This window comes from Cynoglossus semilaevis, chromosome 16 (assembly GCF_000523025.1).
Source record: "Cynoglossus semilaevis isolate Cse_v1.0 chromosome 16, Cse_v1.0, whole genome shotgun sequence".
NCBI classification, from domain to species: Eukaryota; Metazoa; Chordata; class Actinopteri; order Pleuronectiformes; family Cynoglossidae; genus Cynoglossus; species Cynoglossus semilaevis.
In genome coordinates this window covers 11457730-11480196 of record NC_024322.1, presented here as the reverse complement: position 1 = coordinate 11480196, position 22467 = coordinate 11457730, and the positions used below count along the sequence as shown (strand labels likewise).

Sequence of the window (22467 nt, the reverse complement as noted above, 5' to 3'; positions counted from 1 at the left end):
GAGAGGAATCCTGGATTGAGCACGGTCACGTTTTTAGTATTTGAAGATGTGTCAAAAACTTGGAATGGAAGAGAAACTCTGCTCACAGTCTCCCCGTGTGTTCCTCAGAGTCCTTCAAGTGTTTTCATTAGGACCTCCTTTAAACAGCTTAAGACGTTACTTTATGACCAACAACTACCGTTTGCAATTATATACATTATACATTTATAGGTAAGAAGTTACAACGCAGCACTAGGATCACATTTACAGCATAAAACAAAAATCACGAAAATTAGGCCGCATGTTTATAGGAATTAAGTGAATACAGTACAAATTCCACTGGTCGAAGTATCTTCAGATTAAAAGTATGCATGTTTTGATATTATTGTATAGCACTTGTGCTGTTTCTTTTAAGGGATGTATGTGCTATCAAGGAATTCAAGCAGATAAACAAAGTAATTTGTAAAAAATATTTTATTTTAAGAAAAAATGAATATAGTGTAAAACAGAATGTAGAAAAACATTTAAAAAATAACTTCAGTATAAAAATAAATAAATTGAATCATTGAACCCAACACAACAAGGACATCTTATCGTCCCTGAGTTTATACACGTGGCAGCAGAAGTTGGAATTCTGTTGTTCAATATGAACAATTGTATCCTGGTCGAAGAACAATTCATGTCGATAAGTCTGTAAAGAAACATTGAGATCACAAATTTATTTCCCACACGTGGTAACATCAGAACGGCTGTGTGGTATTAATTGTTCCGCACCTCGTCCCAAGGTTCAAGTAGATTGATTGTGCGCTCCAAATGTCCACTCTGGTTGTCATGTAGTCGGATGTGAGCCCGTCCTTCTCCTTCGTCACTGTTAGATACAACCACTGCCAGCAGGTCCAGTTCGTCCTCAAATTCTACCATACGGAATGTCTAAAGATCAAGTAAAATAAAGATAAATCAACAGCAGTACTGAGGCCTGGGTGAGCTCCCTTATGCAGTATAGAATTTGTACTGTATAGTGAACTTGGACAATAATTTTAATTTGAATAAAATGACTATCATACTTCTTGTTCTGGGTCATCGTCCAGCTGATGAAATCTCTTTTTCACTGTGCGGCCCGATGAGGTGACCGTAACTTGTGAAGTCAGCTGTACAGGTAGAGAACATTGGATCAAATTAAAATTATTTTAAATACAATTTTATACAGAAACAATATTTGCTGTGGGTGACTATTTTAGAACGATTGTATTCAGGTACTTCTTGAGTTAGGTGGTAGTTAGGATTCAAAGAATGTAAACTTTCTCAATGAAGCTAGTGTGTACAGAATCAGGCTTTGCTGTTGGTGTTCAAAGTTTGTTTCTTGTTTTCAAATCTGTAGTAAGTCATTTCACACCACTTTATTTTGGTGTGTGTGTGTGTTGCATTTCTACTACAACCAGAATCTTTTCAGCACATGTTATAAGGTTTAAAAAAAAAACATCTGACTCACATGATTGTTTCGAAGAGTCTTCATACAGAAATCGACAACAACCTTTGACGGCAGACTACTGTTCAATTCACCGAGGATTTTAAGGACACTTTGGAGAGAAAATAAATACAAATGTTCATGTATGTATTTAAAAAACAAAGAAACCTTTAGAAAATGTATCAATTTATGTATTTTAAAAAACTGTAGCTTAATGTCCTATAAATTAATTCACATGCCTTATATATTATTGTGACTCACTTTATGGTGGTAGGTCCAATGTGGATAATTCTCCCGGAGTCGTCTGGGTGGAAGAAAATCCCATCACTCTCCAGAGAGACACAGTTCATATTCTGTATTCCATTAGTTGCCTATTTACATGAAGTATACAACAACAGGTTTCAAGGTACTTCCAAAAATACACTTTTCAGGATATTTGAAAATAACATTTAAAAAAAAACAACTTTGCTTTTAAGCAGTATTTTACCTCCACTTGTACTCCAGACACAAAATATTGATATGTTCTAACATATAAACCAACCCTGTAGGATCATATCTATTTATAAAAATAATAAAAAAGTATATGCATGTGACACCAGGAAAATATCTTTGGAAATCTCCTTTTGAAAAGCTCTATCCAGAGACTGTCACAAACATCTGTGGTTCTCCTCACTGACAGTTTCAACAGGGTTGCACTAACTGGGTGGCCATTCAGCTGCTGCGTAGTGTCACACATAGACAAGTGTACCTAAGCATGCAATTTATCTTTTTTTATTTTATATATATATATATATACATATATATACTCTGAGGAATATATATATATTTCTTTATATATATATATATATATATAATTTTTTTGTGAAGTTACATATCAAACTGAAGACTAGGCTGTAAAAAGTATTGTAACTGTGTGCAGCATAAATACTGCAATACTACTATGCTGTATTAAAAATTCCTTTCCTTTCAGAAAAGCACTCAAGAGCTTAGTACAGTTTCTTAGCTTTACCATAGTGCTGTCTTTGAGTGAACTGATGTGGTGAGTCCCCCTGTGGTTCTTATGTGGTGGTGTATAGATGTAGTGCCACGGGTAACCACCAATCTGGACGCCATCATTAGAGCAGGACACCTCAAAAAGCACAGGAGGACAATCTGTAAGATTACACAAACGAGAGAACACTTTAACACTATCAATCTAAAAAACTGTGACTCCGATCTAGGCAGTCCAACCTTAACTAGACTCACCTGTGATCTGAATATTTACTGGGATACCACTCTGAGCTTCTCCCACAGTTTTTCCTCCCAGAAGAGAACTTTTATGTCCAAGTGACAACTTCTCTGTCATGAACTGAGAACAAAAATGAAAAGACTTTTAGTTTTATATTAACATGCCTTACATGTTACATGTCTGGATGTTGTCTTTACAGTAGGAGTGAATGTGAAAATTCAACTTTTAAAATATGATGCCTTTGTAGAAATAATAATTGTATTTATATTGTGCATGACTGTCACTGCAGAATACATTCTTTTGTAATTATTGGAATTAAAACAAGATTAATTACCAACCCTATTTACAATGTGCTCAAAGCTGAAGAGCTTCACAGACTTGTTACTGTAAGAAACAGCGAGGATGCCTTGGGACAGCACAACATTAGTAACACCATTCCCAAATACCTAAAAGAAGATTCACAGTCATCACCGACAGAACAAATCATGCTGTTAAGAAAAAATGTATCTGTGTTTATATTGGCCATGTCTATACCTTTTTATTAATTTCCACCATGCCAACAATTTGCAAGGGAAAAATGTGAAAAATGGCCAGATGCATCACTGTGTTTTCAGTGATTCCTGCCTGTGGAAATATAGAAATATTAAAATTCATGTTACAATCTGTTTTCAAGTATTTACGTCACAGTTGTTTACGGACAGAACAACAGACAAGAAGGTGGATCCCAACTTACACTACAAGAAACTAAATAAACACATTCAACCATCTTTGTTTGATATTGAAATTATCAATTAAACAAATCTATTGTTTTACATAGATTTTAATTAGAAAGATAGATAATAGATCCATAGTTTGTGACACAAATGTATTCACCTCACCTGTCGTTGCAAAGGTGTTTCTTTGTTTTGTACTGACTTCACATAGAAAGTGTCCTGGGCAACTTCCCAACCAAGGTACCTTAAGGAAAAAAAAATAAACAATGACTAAATTAAAAAGATTTTCAAATTAACACATAACTCTCCATTTGGTAAAGGCATCTGAGTCTGAAATGTACCTAAACTTGAGGTGTGAAGAAAGGTACACTCGTTGGAGCTCTTCCCCCGTTTCAGCTGACAGGCGATAAAGCCAGTTATTGGCCGTCAAGACCAAGAGGCTTGGTCTGCTGTCAGAGGACGAGGCCAACGTCCTGTCCTGCCAAAGAGACAGGTTGTAGGTTATTGAAATGAGACATCAGACAATGAACAGTGTGTCTGCTGTCTCACTTACAAGTGGACTCTGGCAAAGCAAGGCGTCTTCAAATTTCTCTTGTTTAGACCTTTTGGACAATTTGTACAAGATTTGAGGCTCTGGAGGAATACTGATTTAGGAAGACACAACATGAAGATGATTCATTTATTCATTTGTCTGTCCATCAAATCTGACATCAAATATTAATGTGATTTTTTTTTTAAAAAAAGTGAATTTTAATTTGTTACCATAGCTGTTACAATTGTGTGTATATAATCTAATATAATCATGGCATTGTTAGGTGCTAACACACCCCTCAAAATCTGAGACTGAGTTATAAAGGTTTAATTACACCAAGTATCTTTTGAAACTTAATTGTAGACATCCATATTAATGCCCTTAGAAACTAGTATACACATTATATTCTCAAAAGCATAGTTCACGAGGAGAGATAAACAGTTGAGTCCAATAATCTTATTTTTCAATATATAATAATAAAAATAAAAAATATATATAAATATATAATCTAGCTACCCAATATAGTTGGGCAGATACTCACCAACTGTAGCATTTCAGGTAATTTTCAAAGTAAAGCTTACAATTCTCATACATGATTGTGGATTTGGATGTCCTGCTCCATACTTTTTTGAAATGCCTAGTTTCCTACGGAATAAAATAGTTGCAAATTACTAACGGTGAATTACAATGTGTAAAAGAAGTATGACCATTATTACACTGCGCTAACTCTTACCCGTAGGAGGATATTTCTGAGCACCTTCAAGTTGTGTCTGTTCAGAGACCCAACATCTGTGATTCCTGTGCTCCTGCGGTTGAGCAGCTCAGTGCAGTTCACGGACCTCCTCTTTCTCTGGTACAGCGCCATCAACTGGTGACTCTTTCTCACAGGAGGACGAGCATGGATGGAGGCAAAAGCCGGATGCAACTAATCAGACGATCGACACCCGGTAGAAATGTAAGTTTTACCTAGCAATCTGTCTCTGTGAAATTGATGATAAAAACGGATTATTATTAAGAATGTCCCACAGAAACCGGAACGAGCGATAGCCGTAAGAAGTTTTTTGTTTCAACTGAAATGTCAAACGTGTCCGTATTCGGTTGTTCAACTAAACGTAATTAAGCTTCCGTGATGTACAAAAATGCACATGGTATTAAAAATATTGTTGTGTTACTTAACACCCTGCTATTTTGGTGCTAAAATGCCATTTAAACCCATAGCTGCTCAATCTGTCCTCGACAAACGTCTTCTTCGTGTGTTAAAGTCGTAGCAGTGTAGTCTCGGTAATGGTGCTCTGCTGCCCCCCTTAGGTCCATTGCACATTTTCGTTTTCATGCAACACAACAATACAATGTCAGATCTAAAAATGTTTGCTACTTCTGTTCTGTGGCAAAATATGGCATGATACTATTTTACTTTTTTGTCCGTCTATTATATTTAATATGTCTATCTAAATCTCTGTTATCAGCCATGCTGTATTAGCCCCAGTAAAACAGGTTACAAAAATGTGACCAATGCACCAGGGACAGCTTCTAACGACCATGCATTTTGTTGTTATTATTATTATTATTATTATTATTGTTATTATTATCATAGTTATTGTTGTGCTTTAAATGTTTTAATATATATATTTTTCTCTGCCCTGCTTTAATTTTTAGTAGAAGTTGGAGTGAGCAATCCTTCATAAAGTATTTGGGCAGATTGTGATTATGTATTTTTAATAAACATTATAGCTCATCTTATAATCAGCCCAATTTTCTGAAATACATTAGTCACAGTCAGGTAAGATGGGATTGTATTCATTTTGTGACATTTAAGATAAATACCTGTCCTTGGAGGATTTCTTTTCTGTTTCAGAGACCACCCAGTGTGTGGTGTATAGTCCCAAATCAGTGAATACAACACCTCTTCGACCAAGCTTTCTTGTTGAAATAATCTTTTTGCATTCCTGTGTCACTTCTCCTGGATTATGTCCCTGCAGTCCATCATCTCATTTACTATATCCATTTATAATTTAATTCTGTTGATAGCTCCTTCTGCAGCCTGACCGGTTTCTTGTTTACTCTGTACAATAACATGAGTTTGAAATCGAGAAGAAGAACTACAGTTTTTCTCTGGCTAATATATCATCTTTACCACATCTACTAATCAATGTGATCTGATCACACTCGTGGTCTCCTTAATGTGGTGAAATATAAAACAGTTAGTGCATCCGGCCTGGAATTTCAGCCTCTTCCCACACTTTCCTGCCACTTCATTTAGTATGTATCTTGTTATGTAAATATCAAATCAACTAATCACAGCAAGGTAATGCATTCAGGTCAGGTAAAATCACCTTGTTTATACCGTAGGGCAGAAAATAATATTTTAAAATTACTACGGCAGAAGACCTCACCACTACAATGTGAAAGAAGGATTTTCTGGTTTAATAAGTCTTGATTTGTACTTGAAAAAGTCTCCCCTCAGAACATTAGTTTGTTGTGAAAACTTATTGTATTTTTACAGATTCAATGCATAAAATCAGGAGCCTGTCTGCAGCCAATTTGGCTAAAGCGGTCTACAGGTTTATCAAAAGACCAAAGACCACAGGAGGAAGACCATCAGCTCCACTGGGTTCACGCATTCTGACCAACCCTGATGATGTCTTTAAGCACAACATGTGGTGAGCTTGTACCAGCATTGTTTTATCAACACTAAGTATTCTCCCTATTTCAATTAGAACACAATTAAAGAAAGTATAAAATACTGCATATATGTTTTTTCCATTTGTTTAGGATTCTCAAGTAGAAATGTTAACACTTCTGTTGTTTTTAACGCCTCAAAATGTAGGGATCATATACAGTGGTCTGAAGAGGAGAAAAAAATTGCAAAGCAGAAGGCACAAGAAAATTCTTGTGTGAAAATTCCTATAACAGAACAAGGCAAGTAAAAGCATTGGTGGGAGATAAGTCAAACAATATAAGTATAAATAAACTTGATTGGTTTATGGTGGCAGAAAAGGATAACTTTCATTGCCTTTCGTTCGCTGATTCAGGTAAATTTGACACTGACGCTCACTGCTATTGGGACAAGTTTTATGAAAGGCACCAGAATAAGTTCTTCAAAGATCGACATTGGCTGTTTCTGGAGTTTCCAGAACTGCTTTCTTCAAACAGCCACAATAAGAGCATACCTAAAAGTGATCACCAGACTGAAACGTGTCTGTCTGGTAGATCCTGCCCTGATTTAGAGACCAGTCTCCATCAACAAAGTGCCATCAGTTCCAAACACATTCCTGACACATCCTATCAAGAAGTATCGATGAAAACAAATGAAGATGTCCTGCAGAATTCTGCTTTCCCTGGACAACATGCACCTTTCAGGATCTTAGAGGTTTTTAAATACCTTAACATATTACATTTTTTAAACTTTTTTTTTCATTATATGGTGTTCTCTTATTGATTTAACCATAAAGCATAAATGTTATTTTACTTTAATTTGGCATCATATAAAAGCTCTCAACGATTTATGCACATTTTTGCAAACCTCAGGACACTTAATGTTGTTGACACACAATGTTGTTATGAATCTCAAAGAACTTCAGATGGCAACCCTAGATAAAAGAACTCTTGTTAACCAGTTTTATAGATCATTGCTTTAACAACAGTTTTTGTTGTTTTTTCACAGGTTGGCTGTGGGGTAGGAAACAGTGTATTCCCTATAATAAAATCCATAAAGTAAGCGTATTACTTGTTATTTACAAGTGCAGTTTGTTACTTAACTTTAGTGTTATTCACTTGTCAGTACACAACAGTTTCCAAAAAGCAAAATTGTGATATATTTTTCTTCCTAAGCATTTAATATTAAAGAGCTTTAATGTTATTGTAAGTCTTAGCATTAAATGTTTAGAATTCACAGATGATGGCTTAAATTTCTGCTTTTATAACAAAATTATCTTTTGATTTAATTGGAAATTAATGAAACCCAATCTATTACATCTTAAATGATCTGTGATCACAACTAAGAGAAAAAAAGTTGTGGTATTTAAGGAGTACCTTTATAACTTTATACCTTTTATATTATACCTTTATAAACAACATTTAACAAATCTGTTCCATGATATATATATATATATATATATATATATATATATATTCTATAAATCCCATAAAATATTTTTATAGATGCAAGTTGACAATTAAAGAAAAATAACCTCTAGATCCCTGTGTTACAGAGAAAGCGATGCGTTCTTATACTGTTGTGACTTCTCCTCCTGTGCCATTGAGATGGTAAAGGTGAGTACTTTTTGTAGTTTGTTGATAACAAGTCAAATAAAGTGTACATTTTTATGAGCCTGTAATATTAGTCTTTTTTATAAATCTTATCCTCAGATCGCTCTAAATATTTCCCCAGTCCAGATGACTACTAGGCCATGCATTTGTGGCCTACTTTTTAACTGGAGGTTATAGTGTAACCTCCAGTTAAAAAGCATTTCCCATTAAACAAATGTCATGTCTATGTTTTAAAATAAACCAAAATATTCTGTAGTCTTGTCTACACAATGTCTAAACAACAAAAAATGTCTAAACAATAGTTTGACCAAATACCATCTGATACACCAGATAGTCCAGATTACTGGTTGTGCAATAATCTATTTGTTTTAATTTTTTTTTTACAACAGAAGACGTACAAAGGTCATGGTCACAGAGACAAAAATGCCATGTAGCAAATGATAAAGAAATGTCTTCTCTTTCAGAATCTCGCATTTAACCTGGATAATAGCTTTGTTTTTAACAGAATATACTTCATTTTACTTCTATAGAACCATCAAGACTACGATGACTCTGTGTGCCACGCCTTTGTCCATGACATTTGCGAGGAAAAGGCCTCCTTTCCTTTCCCCCCTCAAAGCCTGGATGTTGTTCTTGCCGTCTTTGTGCTCTCTTCTATTCATCCAGTGCGGTGGGTGAAGGTTACAACATAAAGATAAAAGAATTCTTATGGCATTTGTTTCTCTCCAACTCACCTCCTTTTTATAAAGCATTGTTCAGTGTTATATAAACCATACGTGTTGTGTAATGGAATATATCAGCTGACACCACAAGTACAGAGGAACGCCACTGTGAACAGGCTATTTGAGTAGATTTGATTCAGTGAACTAATACAAACAAATCTGTGTGGTCTAAACTTTAAATGGGGGTCAATGCAATACTTATAGGCACTGATATATTTTATTGGCAGACTACAAGGAGTCGTAAACACACTATCTACATATCTGAAACATGGAGGAATATTCCTTTTTCGTGATTATGGAAGATATGACCTCTCACAGCTAAGGTTCAAGAAGGGTGAGCTTCAAAATAAAATTCTGAAGCACTAAGGTCTTTATTTATTTGGTGTAATAAGAGTTTTATAATAATTAAAAATATTTTAATCACTATCAGGACGGTGCCTGTCAGAGAACTTCTACACTCGTGGAGATGGAACCTGTGTTTATTTTTTCACCAAAGGTACTACTGATATATACTGTATATAGAGCTTACGTCTACACGGCCCTGATGTCTGTGCTTTCTGTTATTTTTACAGAAGAGGTTCATAATTTATTTTCCAAAGCTGGACTAGAGGAAATTCAGAACCTGGAGGACAGGCGGCTACAAGTAAACAGAGGGAAAAAAGTTGCAATGCACCGTGTTTGGATGCAGAGCAAGTACAGGAGACCATTTCCACCACTACCACCTTAACACTGCAACATTGACAATTTTTGGACTGGTTATTTTTTTACCAAAGATGCTGAGATGTATAACTGTTTTTAATAAAGCTCTTACAACACTAATTTGTTTAGTTGTTGTACAAACTGAAGATTACTATATTTATTAAAATCTGTATAGTGTTTGATCCATAAAATATTTTTTCTGATCCATGAAACAAACAGGCATTTTGAACATCACCCAGGGTCCAGGCCGTACTCATCCATTTTACATTGATTTCTATGGAGAAAATTGTTTCAGTTTTTGAACTTTTCGGTCCATGAACGGCCTTCAAGTTTGAAACGGAGGTATCACTGTATATGCAGACATACCAATCAAATTTTACAGACCAGCCAAATAATTTGATTGGATGGTCTGAACTCCAGTTTTTGGTCATACGAGTCTATTTTAATTTCTTTAGGGAGAAAAATACCAAAATAAAAGAAGACTGATTGCAGAATGATGGAAATGCTTACGTTTAAATTTCAGGAAGACATCTAGATGGCGTCCTTTTTGGAGAAGTGCAGTCCATCTCTGTTTAAAATATCTAGGACATCACAAATATGACCATTAGACAATAATGAACATGTACTATTGGGCAGGTGAAGTTTTACAAGAGCAAGAACGGGTGGGTGAGGGGGGAATCTGCAAGAAAAGCTGTAACAATCAGTATCCCCAGTTAACAAATCATTAAACAGGACACTACTAGGAGATACGGTGATGACAAGGTCATTAAGTTACCTCTTTCCCAACCTTTTTGGAGCCTATATCTGTTGTTTGTTTTTAAACTATTTATATTTATATAGAAACACTTTGCAGTAACTATGGATTTGCATTGTGTACACTTCCTTTGTAATGTGTACTAACTTTTCCAGGAGTGTGTGCAACATATATAAAGTATGTTACACAATCTAACATAAACTTTATATTTTACTTAGTTTACTGTTGAAAAAAATGACAGAGGCTGATGGATTTCTATCAATTTCTGGTAAACTTTTAAAATAAAGTTCCCACTTTACATACAGCAGATGAATTAAGTATTTTGGCTTCATTAAGGGAAGGTGAAACACAACAACAAAATATCAGAAATATAGTACGTTTATGAGAACAGAGTTTAAAAATTATAACTTTACAATATGATAGACATTCTCCTTTAATTGCTCTTTGTCTTTTCCTAATTTTCTTTTCACAGGGACCTAAAACCATCCTTCTAAACTTCTTTTTAATATACCAAAGACTTTCTTATAATTGTATAATAATCGGTAGAAGTTGTTGAAGTCATTTCGTTGTTCATAAAAATATTTTTATGCTATTTCAAAACCATACCTTCAATATAAATAAGACTTTTAATGGAAAAAATACAACGTTAATTAGCGGTATCTATTTTAAATTCCTTTTCTTGCTATGAATTTCGAAATGTGATCTGGTGTATTCAACTAATTCGCTGTTTTTTTTAAATAATTTTTTTCTTTTTTTTTTTTTTACAAGTCGTAATTTTCCTGGAGATAAAACACTTAGCAGCCCTAGGATTTTTTTTTTTTTTTTTTTTTTTGCACACGATGCGTGACGTTTCATAGAGAACGCACTGAAGACACGGAGAGCAGAGGTGTCGTGTCCCCGGAGCCCGCAGCCACAATCTGCTGCTGAAGGTGTGGAAAGGTTTGTGTTCTTTAACACAAAATATTTTCAATTACACTCAGTGCCAGACGCTGCAGCACCTTAAGAACAACCTTGCATCGAAAATCGGGGTCAATATCACATCCGCCGTGAAGGAATAACCGTATGCGCTGTCATAACTTACACACGGAAAGTAGCTTGATGAGTGTCCAAAGTAGTGGAAGTTTGGAGGGGACGCCATCTTTGGTCCCAGCTCTCCACGTCCCCAACACGGACCGTGTTTTCAGCAACACACCACGGCACTGCTGAAGGCCGGGGAAGGTACCGTCCAACATTTTCAGACGCTTCCACCCTTTGTCTACTTGGTCGTATAATTTATTTTTTGCATTGTGAAAAGGAAATGCGTTTAAAAAACGTTTACTTTATACGAGGCGAAAGCTGGTTTGCTAGCTAGCATTACAGCTCCAAAGTCCATTGAGCCTGTTTGGTTTAGCTCCTAGCACCGGAGACGCAGGACTGTCTTTTTGTGTAAGTCCAGGCCACTGGCTTATTAACCTTAGGACGAATACGTGAACAATGGCGACAGAGCTTTGGTAAAGTGCAGTAAAGGTAACCGCTTAAAGTCAGCGCATCTTTCTACAAGCACGCAGCTGTTGGAAGACCAATCACTAGTTAAGTTACTCAGGGACGTTGGGTTATAATCAATATGAACAATCAAGCAAATTAGACGATTTCTGATTATGCTAATGTTGTAACAATCACCGGCATTGTATAGGTGTGCATTTTACTCATCATCCTTGTGCAAAGTCATTTTACGTGCAATTTGCATGTCTGCACTCATCGTTTTTGGGAGCTTTTCGCTGCATACGGGACAGTATATTACACCTAAACTAAACTGTCACACAGAGCTATCACGATTACTTAAACTTAATCTCAATTTATCATTTTAAAAAACGTATTGGATGCAATAATTGTTTTAGAGTGCCTATCAAATCACTAAATCAATTTCCTCAGTCATTTTGAATGGATTATAAGGAACACATGGTGCTGCATTCATTGGCACTGATGCTACCCCCAGTCTATGTTTTTCTTGTTTTTATTTTGTGCATATAACGAGATGCTTTCAGATTATATTGTGTCCTTCCTATGTTTCATATAGACCCCTGTGCTGTACTAATACAACACATAGCAACACTTGCAGAGCAATATGCACAATGATTTGGAGGTGTCCAACTCTACACAACATCTAAGCACTGCTCCTCAGCGGTAATAACAATTGGTAAAGAGATTCCACAAAAAAAAAAGTGAAACATGAAAAAATGTCAGTGCTAGTTTTTTTTTCCCTTTAGGTTCTAAACAGACCCCTCATTCATAGGGCTTAAGAATGAATGACACCCCGTGTAATACTTGGCGTTATCAAATGACAGTAGTTACATTGATGTATATCAAAAAAGTCTAGCTCCAGATTGAAATACAAAATGGCAGATTTGAGAATTTAAACAACCCAGCATTGTGTAATCTGCTAAAAAATACATTTAAGACGGACTCTCTTATCTCCTTAATTTTTGCTTGTAATATAAACCCTTCATTCTGGAGCCTTACCTGACCAACACTACACTATAGACTACACTACACTAAAATATAGGCAAGGTACCTTATCAAGTACATATTATACACATGATATAAATACATGAGCAAATAAACTAGACATTTTAGGAGCTAACACAATTTCATGTCCTGTACAAAACATACACCATCATCTATTAAAATCTCCTATGGGTTTTAAAAAAAAACATTTTATTAATGCAAAATATATTTTGCATTTCCATGTGAATGTTATTTCAACAAAGCTATTAACAGAAAATGCAGAAGCTTTAAATGGTAGCTGGTCTAGTTTGACCTTTTTAGTATCACTCATTTAATGAGCAACGAGTTGATACAAGGCAACATTCCACAACAAATAAACTGAAGGAAAACTTGAGGGACACAGGCTGCTGCTACTGGTGATTGTACAGTGAGCTAACACAGCTGATGGGTATTTGGTCAATTTAATGGAAGCCAATTGTGGTTGTCACTTATTTTAGTTGAGCCTTTTTGCATCCTTGGCATTTCCAACAGGGTATAAATGTGTTTATCTAATTTAAGTAACCTTTGCATTTCTGTGAATTGTCACAATGAATATCAACTGGAAATGTTTGCCAGCATCAATATGACATTTGTAAAAAAAAAAAAAAACAAACAAAGAAAAAAAACCAAACATTTGTGAGTATATTGTGGTTTAAGGTTGGTTTCCTTTTATTGAGTTTAGGCTGATGTAATCCAACTCATCTTATCCCGGTTTCTGAGACTTACCAAGTGTCTGCCATAAACAGGTGGTCTCTGGGCCGAGCAGCATAGAGTCAAAATGACATTCACAGCGAGAGTTGTAAGGGTTGAACCACCTGCTCCTGCAGTGGCTTGGATATAGATAACAGTTGTGCTCTGAGGCCTTTGTGATTGAGGGGAAAAAAGGGGGGGGCAAATCATTATGAAAGTCATGGCAGATGAAAGGCAGTAGATGTGAAACTGACGAAAATACAATTGCATTACTTAAAGAAATTCTTTATAATAACATTTTGTTTTTGATTTTATAGTTGAAGAATTTTAACAGCTAAAAGTATTCAATGAATGCATCTAATGTTTGCTTTGTTGACGTTACGATTAAACACTTGAAGTATCAGTCATATATTGACATTTGCAGGGCTTATGACTATAATAATTTGCAAGACCTGTTGACTTGTCATTCTGTTTGCAAAATTCAAATTAAACTTGAAAAACCTTACATGCTCATATTTTCCAAAACCTGTTCTAAAAAATAGGAAATCATTATACAAATACTACAAATTAGTTTTTGTCCACTACTTTTTGCAGATGTAGCTATTGTATACATAAGCTATACTACCCTCATTAAAGGTACACATGTATTATTGTTTTATGACGTATATGGTCTGGCTAGTTAATGATAATGTATTTGTGCAGATGCATATGCAGCATCTGTTACTGTAGCTGTATGCTACAATATTCCAAAGGAATCAGGTTTAAGTAGAACTGATTCAGTTATTCTTTCTCTTCCTGTCACATATTTAACAATCCTTTCCCTTTGTATATGCTCCATTGCAACTGTAGCAATTCAAAATGGCTGTCTCATTAAAGCACAGGTTTGCAGGCAGACCCCTGTGAGGCTGCTGCAACACTGAAGCCCAGGGAGCTCATGTAACATTCCCACAGGAGCGCAGTATTCATCCCAGTCTAGCAGTTGACACATTGCTCTTGTGTTCTCTCGATAATGGCATTTGTAGCACAGAATGTCTGATATCAACCTTAAGGTTACTCATCCTCTGGATTTTTGCAGTATCATTGTGTTTTAACTTTCACTGGAATAGGTGTGATGGCAATAGTTGCAAATCTGGACGTGCTGTCAAGGAAACAATGTGAGAAATTATTAATCTGCTACAAAATGGAGAGTGAACCCTGTCCTCAGAATACCTTTGGGGAATTGGCATACAGTATATCCAGTGCTGTCCCATATACTCGTATGAGACTAACGTAGCATAAACACCTATCATGGTTTGCTGTTTATGTTGGTCACAGCTGTGCTCTCAAACCTAACTGAATGTTTCCAAGTGCCTTTAATTAAGCTTCCTTTGAAATAACTGAGCCAAACTGAATTTCTAAAAACCGTTGTAGGCACCATGGAGGAGCTGCACAGCCTGGACCCCCGGAGACAGGAGCTGCTGGAGGCACGCTTCATGGGCGGGGTCAGCGGCAGCACAGGGGGCAGCACAGGCAGCACAAGCGGGGGAACCAAAGTGAGTGTGCTAAGCTGCATGGTCATGTTTTCGAGATGCAAAGCGAAGATGCAAATTATACAAAATGGCACCTTAAATGTTTTCTTGTATCGTTTTGCGTCTTAGGGTTTGACAAATAATGAATGTTCCAATCACAGTTTTGGAAGCCTTGGATCTTCGAGCGACAAAGAGTCAGAGGTAAAGACTAGAATGTCATGTTCAGTTTGACTGCTGTGTTTCCAGAGTGGCCTGCTCTCCCATTTATTAAGTAATAGAATACATTTATTACATTTTATCTTAGATACATGTTATTACCTCATGCTGTACAGCTGGTTTGGGTTCCTCTGTTGGGAGACAGGAAATCAGCAGTGGTTTGCCACAAACACTTAATTCCAGACTTGTTTTTTTTTTTTTTTTTCTGTGACAGGGTTCCAATTCAGCAGCCTTGCCTTTTGATTGTAAATTAGAAAGAATTAGAGTTAGCAGGCTGTTGTTGATGGGAAGAACTGAAAGTTTTGTGTTGAGTTTAGAAGTAACCATCTTTGTTTACTTCAAATGAGAAAATTATATAGGCTATATTCAATCAGGAAGAGTACAAATCCAGGAAGGTTAACTTATTATCCAAATGATATTTATACTATGTGTAAGTCAAATCAGTAACCAGTTTACCAGTCATTGACAGTCTATGGAAAATAATAAAACCCGTACTTTAATATTGCTTATAAATCAGCTTTTTTTTTACTTAACAGGGATCTGATGTGAAAAGAGGCAGTTCTCCTGCTTATTCGGTAGGTGTATGATGACATATTTTAAGAATGTAGCGTCATAAAACCATTATATTATAAAGAAATATTGTTGTTGTTTTAGACCATTTTGTTTCTGTAATGCACTACACACCTTACTGCAGGTAAAACTGCAGACAGCGGCTAATTTTTGCTTTACCAAAATTAAAATTAATTATCACATATTCTTTCACAAACAGATCCTCTACAGCACATTGAGTGTAATGATTTAAAATTATAGAGCGGCAGCTTAATCCTTCATGATGTCTAGATTCCAGGTGATGACTGAATTATTTTCTGTTCCAGACCCCTGAGAAGAAACAGTCTGAAACAACAAGAGGGCGAAAGAGGAAACCAGAGCTCCAGTCAGAGAGCAGCCAAGGTGAGTGTTTGTGATAAACATATTACGTTGCTTTATTCTAACTACATATTAGCAATGCATAACAACACTTTGTTTATTTCCCAATACAGGAAAATCAATTGTACGAGGACCCAAAATAAGTGATTACTTTGATGTAAGTTTTCTGTCTTTTCATCAAGTTCAGTTTAGTGATCATTATCATAATCATTTTATTTAATAATTGTTTTGTCTTTTTTAATTTAAGTTTCAGGGAGGGAATGGGTCCAGTCCTGTCAGAGGTCTCCCACCAGTGATTCGCTCGCCCCAGAACTCACATTCCTACTCCACTCAGGGCTTGGCTGTAAGTCTCGTCTACCCTTTAGCCTTTTTTTTTGGTCAAGCTTTGAGCTATATTTTTCTTTATATTCTGATTGTTTATGCCTAAGTCCAGGTTGGACATGGGTGACTGATGTTGATCCAGATGTTCTCATGTTTTTCTTGTTGAAAGCATTTGTTGACTTTTGATATTGGGAAATAATGTCAAAAACTGAGGGATTTCCTTTATTAAACCTCATCCAACGCCTCTGAACCAAACCCTGTCACCAAAAACACAAGCTTTGTATTAAGTTTGGAGGCAGTAGACTTAAATGGAATTTAAAAATCCTCTACTTCTGATGTTAAAGAGATTGTATTCTTCCTGTTACAGGTTAGACAAAACAGCTCATCTCCTACTAGTCTGTCTTTCGGGGACCACGTGATGCATCCAAAGCAACTGGCAGTGAAATTTGTTCAGGTAGTACTTTAAACAACAACAACAAAATACAGCTTAACTTTTACAAGTCTTGCTAGTTTAAGTTATTACATGGCATGTTATTTTGGGTTTTTTTTTGGCTCTACCTCATTTATTGTCTCCTGCTGCAGACCGACCTTACAGTGTTGAAGTTGGCTGCCCTTGAAAGCACTAAGAATTTAGACCTTGAGAAGAAGGAGGGTAGAATAGATGATTTATTAAGGGTAAGAAGAAATCATCTCAACGTATACAAACGTTTACATTTACTTAAAAAAAATTACCCCAAAAGAGACGCCTCTGACTGCTTTTCCTGTTTCATAGGCAAACTGTGATCTCAGGAGACAGATAGACGAACAACAAAAACTACTTGAAAAGTTCAAGGAACGCTTGAATAAATGCATCACCATGAGCAAGAAGCTGCTGATAGAGAAGGTATTTTTTTTTCTTTCTTTTTTTCATTCTGTACAAACTATTCATTCATACAGATGTGAGTTTGGTTTAACATCTAGTTTTAATCTCATTGTACAGAGCAATCAAGAGAAGCAGGCCTGCCGGGAGAAGAGCATGCAAGATAGGCTACGTTTAGGCCATTTCACTACAGTGAGACACGGAGCCTCGTTCACAGAACAGTGGACAGATGGCTTTGCCTTTCAAAACCTTGTCAAGTAAGTGTCTTTGTCATTCCACGGTTCTCTTTATGGAGTTGTAAATGTTTTATAGATAAAGTTAGCTAATGGATCTTTCGTCATCACTTTGACTTCAGATTCAGTTCTTGTTTAGTTTTCATCTTAGAAAAAAGTCTGTGACTGAAATTATGAATTGGTAAAAACAACACTGTACACCAAACTAAAATCTGTAGATTAGTGTACAGCCTGTTTCTGTTTGTTAAACATGAACACATTTATGTGTGTGTGTGTGTGTGTGTGTGTGTGTGTGTGTGTGTGACTCATGCACTTCATGTGACTGTGTACATTGCTTAAGAAATCATATACAAACGTTGGCTCAGTGCAGCCCATCACATGGTTAATAATGCACACAAATTGACCACTGTTCTTTTCTGGCTGTTAAAGGGTGTAAAGCCAAAGCTTCAACAGTTGTGTTGGTTATTTTTTTCTCTAAAACATGAAGTTCAGATTTCATGACTACCAAAATACAACATGTCACCCAGGTAACAAGATCTGGTTCCATAACCAAATACATGTAAAGGGCTGTGTTAGGAAGGGCAACAAATGAAAACCACAACGATTCTAGTCTAACCCACTACTATTTGCCCCCCAATAGACAACAAGAGTGGATCAACCAACAGAGAGAAGACATTGAGAGGCAAAGAAAACTCCTGGCCAAGAGAAAACCTCCAACCTCCAGCAACTCCCAAACACCAACCACAAACTCGGAGCCAAAGCAACGCAAAACCAAGGCAGTGAATGGAGCAGAAAGTGATCCCTTTGTAAAACCCAGCCTACCTCAGCTGTAAGTTCCAGACTAAGAACTTAGAGTATGTATATCACTTTTTGAAGTAGATAAAGGTTCATCTGGTTTTACTTCTATTTGTTTCTGGAAAGGCTGACACTAGCAGAGTACCACGAACAGGAGGAGATCTTCAAGTTGAGACTTGGCCATTTAAAAAAGGTTTGTCAACAAACAAGCACAACAAAGTATGTTGTTTTACACCAAAGAGTGTCTGCACTGTATGCTTGTCTCATTGTTAGCTAAAGGGGCTGAAACTTCTCATGTTCTTGGCACTGATATCAATTGCGAACTAAAGAATATTCAAGATATTCAGTTATTTTAAATAGTTGGCACATTAGTTGAGAGGGCCTAAAATTTACAATTTCCAGTCTGTCTCCAGGGAAACCACTATTATTGTGTAGTTTGCTGATACTCACCGCATTGTTTTCTTCATAAATAAGCTGAAGCTGAGTGTGACCGGAGTCACACATTAATATTTCATTCAGACTTGTTCAGATGTGCACACATAGGATTTGATGATCTGCTCCTTGTAGTCAGCACTCAGAAGTTTTCCTCTGTGCCTTTGTGTGTTTGAATCATTCATAGGAGGAAGCTGAGATCCAGGCGGAGCTGGAGCGTCTGGGGGTGCGCAACCTCCACATTCGGGAACTGAAGAGAATAAATAATGAAGACAGTTCACAGTAAGTCTGAGTTGGTTACTTTTGACATGCACTGCTTTGACACTTGAACTCCATGAACTCAAAACTTCCAGCGTTTTAATCAAGAATCTGGAAATGATGAAGTAATGTTGCAATTGGTTTTGGTTTTAAAGATTTATTTATTTTTTTGTAACTCTACAGATTTAAAGATCATCCCACATTGAATGAACGGTATCTGCTCCTACATCTTCTGGGTAGGGGAGGCTTCAGTGAGGTTTACAAGGTAGGTTTATTGAAGGCTGTCGTGTTTCAATTGCAGGGAAAGTATATAAACTGATGTCTTTCATCCAAGAAAAAAACAACAACCATGTTTGTGTTATTTTCACAGGCTTTTGACTTAATTGAGCAACGTTACGCTGCTGTAAAAATCCACCAACTGAACAAGAACTGGCGAGAAGAGAAAAAGGAGAACTATCATAAGTAAGTCTTAGTTAATCATATATTTTTAACCTGAGGTTTTGGCTGAATGTTTTTAATTAGTTATTGAAATACTGTCCACAGGCATGCATGTAGAGAGTACAGAATACACAAGGAGCTGGACCATCCTCGAATCGTGAAACTTTATGACTACTTTTCACTGGACACAGACACGTAAATCACTAGCCTTTTCTTTTTTTGGCCTTCATTGTAATTTCCACATGGAAACATGTAACTCTAACTGCTCTGCTCTCTCTCTCTCTCTCTCTGAACAATAGATTTTGCACGGTCATGGAGTACTGCGAAGGCAACGACTTGGATTTCTACTTGAAGCAGCATAAGCTAATGTCTGAGAAGGAGGCCCGGTCCATAGTCATGCAGATTGTCAATGCACTAAAATACCTGAATGAAATAAAACCCCCCATTATCCATTATGACCTCAAGCCAGGTACATGTACTCCTTTGAACAAAGTGAAAGTGGATACATGCCCCTCTTACCACATTCTGACTCACTGTGTTTTGACTTCCAGGTAATATCTTGTTGGTGGACGGAATAGCCTGTGGCGAGATCAAAATCACTGACTTTGGTTTGTCTAAGATCATGGATGACGACAACTATGGTGTGGATGGAATGGACCTGACCTCACAGGGAGCAGGCACGTATTGGTAAGAAGAAATGATCAATGATACGGTGAATGACATGTTCAAAGAAGACACTAAATGTTCTGTTAAAATAGGATTTTGAGTTTAATTTGGGTATATACACAGGATGTACCCAACTGCCCTTCCCCACTGTTCCACAAGGGGCGCTATGAGCAGGTTAAATGCTTTGTCATTGTATTTAGTGCAACGTTATTGCTTCAAATAAATATATTAAAGTTTTTAAACAATTTCCCTCTGAGGTTAACCCTGGTGGTTGGTCCTAGCAGCACAAGCTGAGGTTAAGCCTTTCTGCCCTGGTGACTGTAACACTGGTCTCATCCATTACTGTTCCCCGAGGATGTCTTTTAGCCCCTTTACTCTGCCCTCACTACTTCTGTGTGTGTATGATTGCATTATTGCCACCAGATTATTGACCCATCTATTGACTGTGGTCAGTTTTCTATTACACTGTGGGTAGCTTTACATATAATCACTGTAACATATTCTCCCATTCTAGTTGTGGTTAAAAAAAAAAAAATTAAAACAGGAAAGAGCATGAAAAGTGATAGCACAAGTTTGTCACATTTATATTTCTTCGTAGTATTAAGCTAGTAGTCTATATATCTATATATATATATAGATATATAGAGTTAGAAACTAACAGAGGTAGTAACTAAACAATATCTTGTCACTCTGACCAGGTACTTGCCTCCTGAATGCTTTGTGGTTGGTAAGGAACCTCCGAAGATCTCCAACAAGGTGGATGTGTGGTCCGTTGGTGTCATCTTTTTCCAGTGTCTGTATGGTAGGAAGGTAAGGAGGAGGCAGATGGGGAGTTGTTTTTCCCATAGCATTTCCTGTTGACTCATAACTGTTTTCCTTTTTAGCCTTTTGGCCATAACCAATCACAGCAGGACATCCTGCAGGAGAACACCATTCTCAAAGCTACAGATGTCCAGTTTCCTGTCAAACCAGTTGCTAGTAATGAAGCAAAGGTACATTTAAAAATGTTCCTATGTACTTCTCTACAAATTATGAATAAATAATGGAGTTGAACACCAAACATAACCTTTAATTGTTACATTTACCCACTTTAGGCCTTCATAAGGCGGTGCCTGGCCTACAGGAAGGAGGACCGCGTTGATGTCCTTCAGCTTGGAAGTGACCCTTACCTTCTCCCTCACATACGAAGGTCAAGCTCCTCTGGAAATCTGCAGGCCAATGCTGCTGGCACAGGACTGGCATCCTCCAGCATCATGTCATACTGATTGTGTTGAACTGAAAAAGAAAAGGCACACAGACCCGAGTTGCTTCTTAAGCTTGCAGCACCCTCTAGAGGCTACAGCTTGTAAGATAAGCAACAAAAAGACAAGAGGAGGAGCAGAATGCAAGTGAGGAAAACTCACCGGAACAGGCTTCATTTTCTAAACCAAGACTGGATGAATGGACAATATGTTTTTCTTGTTTTGTTTTTTGTAAGGACATGGATTAAAGGATCTTTTAAGGATCCGATGAAAAGCACTGAAACTGACAACGTACCTTGAAGAAAATGTGTCTGTACACTCTGTTCAGACACTTCAGACGGATAAAGCCTTAAAGAGCCGAAGGGAACTTGGCAGCCCACTGTTAGGATTGAATAACATGGTCCTGCCAGGGTGCAAATGATTCAGCTGCTAGAAGTTAAAAAAAAAACTATTATACTGTGAGGAGTCATTGTTTAAGTAGAAGTACAAAAATTTCACCGTTCATTTGGCTTCTATGTTTGTTTTTCCCCACCAAGTTTTAGGCTTTCATTTGAGTTTCTTAGCCAAGGGAATGTAATGTGTAGCATACAAGTGGCATCTAGTGACACGTAGGTCGGGGAAGCAAACTTACATTTAATGCACAAAGTAACCAAATGTAGAAAAATGTATAAAATCCTATGCAGGAATAATAACTGAAGATTGGTAACTGTATATGCTGTACAGGTGAAATTTAATTTTTTTTGAGTTGCAGCAGTAACATATACAGATACCTAAAATTCAACCCATAATGTTAAACTAGTTTCCTGGTGTGGTTTCATTTTTGCCGCTTTGTTGCTCTTACTTTTTCAAGGGCTGTATGTTCCACTTTAAATTGTACAGTTCTGCTGAGAGTGAATAATAAACGCCAGGAAATCTTTTCTCCCTCTGAACACTTGCAGTTTGTTGTATTATACCAACATCCTGTGGGTTTCTCCTGCAGTTCCGAACAGTATTGGGCAT

The 22467-nt window shown here is 36.7% G+C and overlaps 3 protein-coding genes across 4 annotated transcripts; 2 read left to right on the top strand and 1 right to left on the bottom strand.

Annotated features, from left to right (window-relative positions):
- Positions 1–417: 417 nt before the first annotated feature.
- dcaf17 (ddb1 and cul4 associated factor 17) lies at positions 418–19057 on the bottom strand. Of its 2 annotated transcripts, XM_008328692.3 has the most exons (17): positions 18884–19057; positions 13611–13746; positions 10118–10188; positions 4651–4897; positions 4459–4562; positions 3939–4029; positions 3727–3863; positions 3551–3629; positions 3207–3296; positions 3011–3118; positions 2690–2792; positions 2454–2596; positions 1706–1815; positions 1469–1556; positions 1044–1127; positions 754–909; positions 418–670 (listed from the first exon to the last, which is right to left on the bottom strand). In XM_008328692.3, the coding sequence occupies exons 4-17, from the start codon at positions 4780–4782 to the stop codon at positions 542–544; spliced, it is 1554 nt and encodes a 517-aa protein (XP_008326914.1). In that variant the 5' UTR covers positions 4783–4897; positions 10118–10188; positions 13611–13746; positions 18884–19057; the 3' UTR covers positions 418–541. The 2 variants fall into 2 exon arrangements, with proteins under 2 accessions (XP_008326914.1, XP_024919769.1); XM_025064001.1 differs by lacking the exons at positions 4459–4562; positions 4651–4897; positions 10118–10188; positions 13611–13746; positions 18884–19057 and having other exon boundaries at positions 419–670; positions 3727–3858; positions 3939–4442.
- Positions 4736–10067, top strand: mettl8 (methyltransferase 8, methylcytidine). The gene is made up of 10 exons (XM_008328631.3): positions 4736–4872; positions 6421–6577; positions 6745–6836; positions 6950–7287; positions 7582–7631; positions 8129–8189; positions 8717–8856; positions 9136–9242; positions 9339–9404; positions 9481–10067. Exons 2-10 carry the CDS (start codon positions 6426–6428, stop codon positions 9633–9635), a joined length of 1161 nt encoding a protein of 386 aa, XP_008326853.1. The 5' UTR covers positions 4736–4872; positions 6421–6425; the 3' UTR covers positions 9636–10067.
- tlk1a (tousled-like kinase 1a) lies at positions 11214–22385 on the top strand. The gene is given in 24 exon segments (XM_008328630.3): positions 11214–11501; positions 11503–11541; positions 11543–11579; positions 14985–15106; positions 15212–15283; positions 15835–15873; positions 16174–16249; positions 16339–16382; positions 16473–16568; positions 16914–17000; positions 17129–17221; positions 17319–17429; positions 17526–17662; positions 18279–18467; positions 18560–18626; positions 19053–19147; positions 19307–19388; positions 19494–19585; positions 19667–19756; positions 19861–20030; positions 20113–20248; positions 20926–21037; positions 21112–21219; positions 21322–22385. Coding segments are annotated over 24 exon segments (2343 nt in total). The 5' UTR covers positions 11214–11423; the 3' UTR covers positions 21493–22385.
- The last annotated feature ends 82 nt before the right edge of the window (positions 22386–22467 follow it).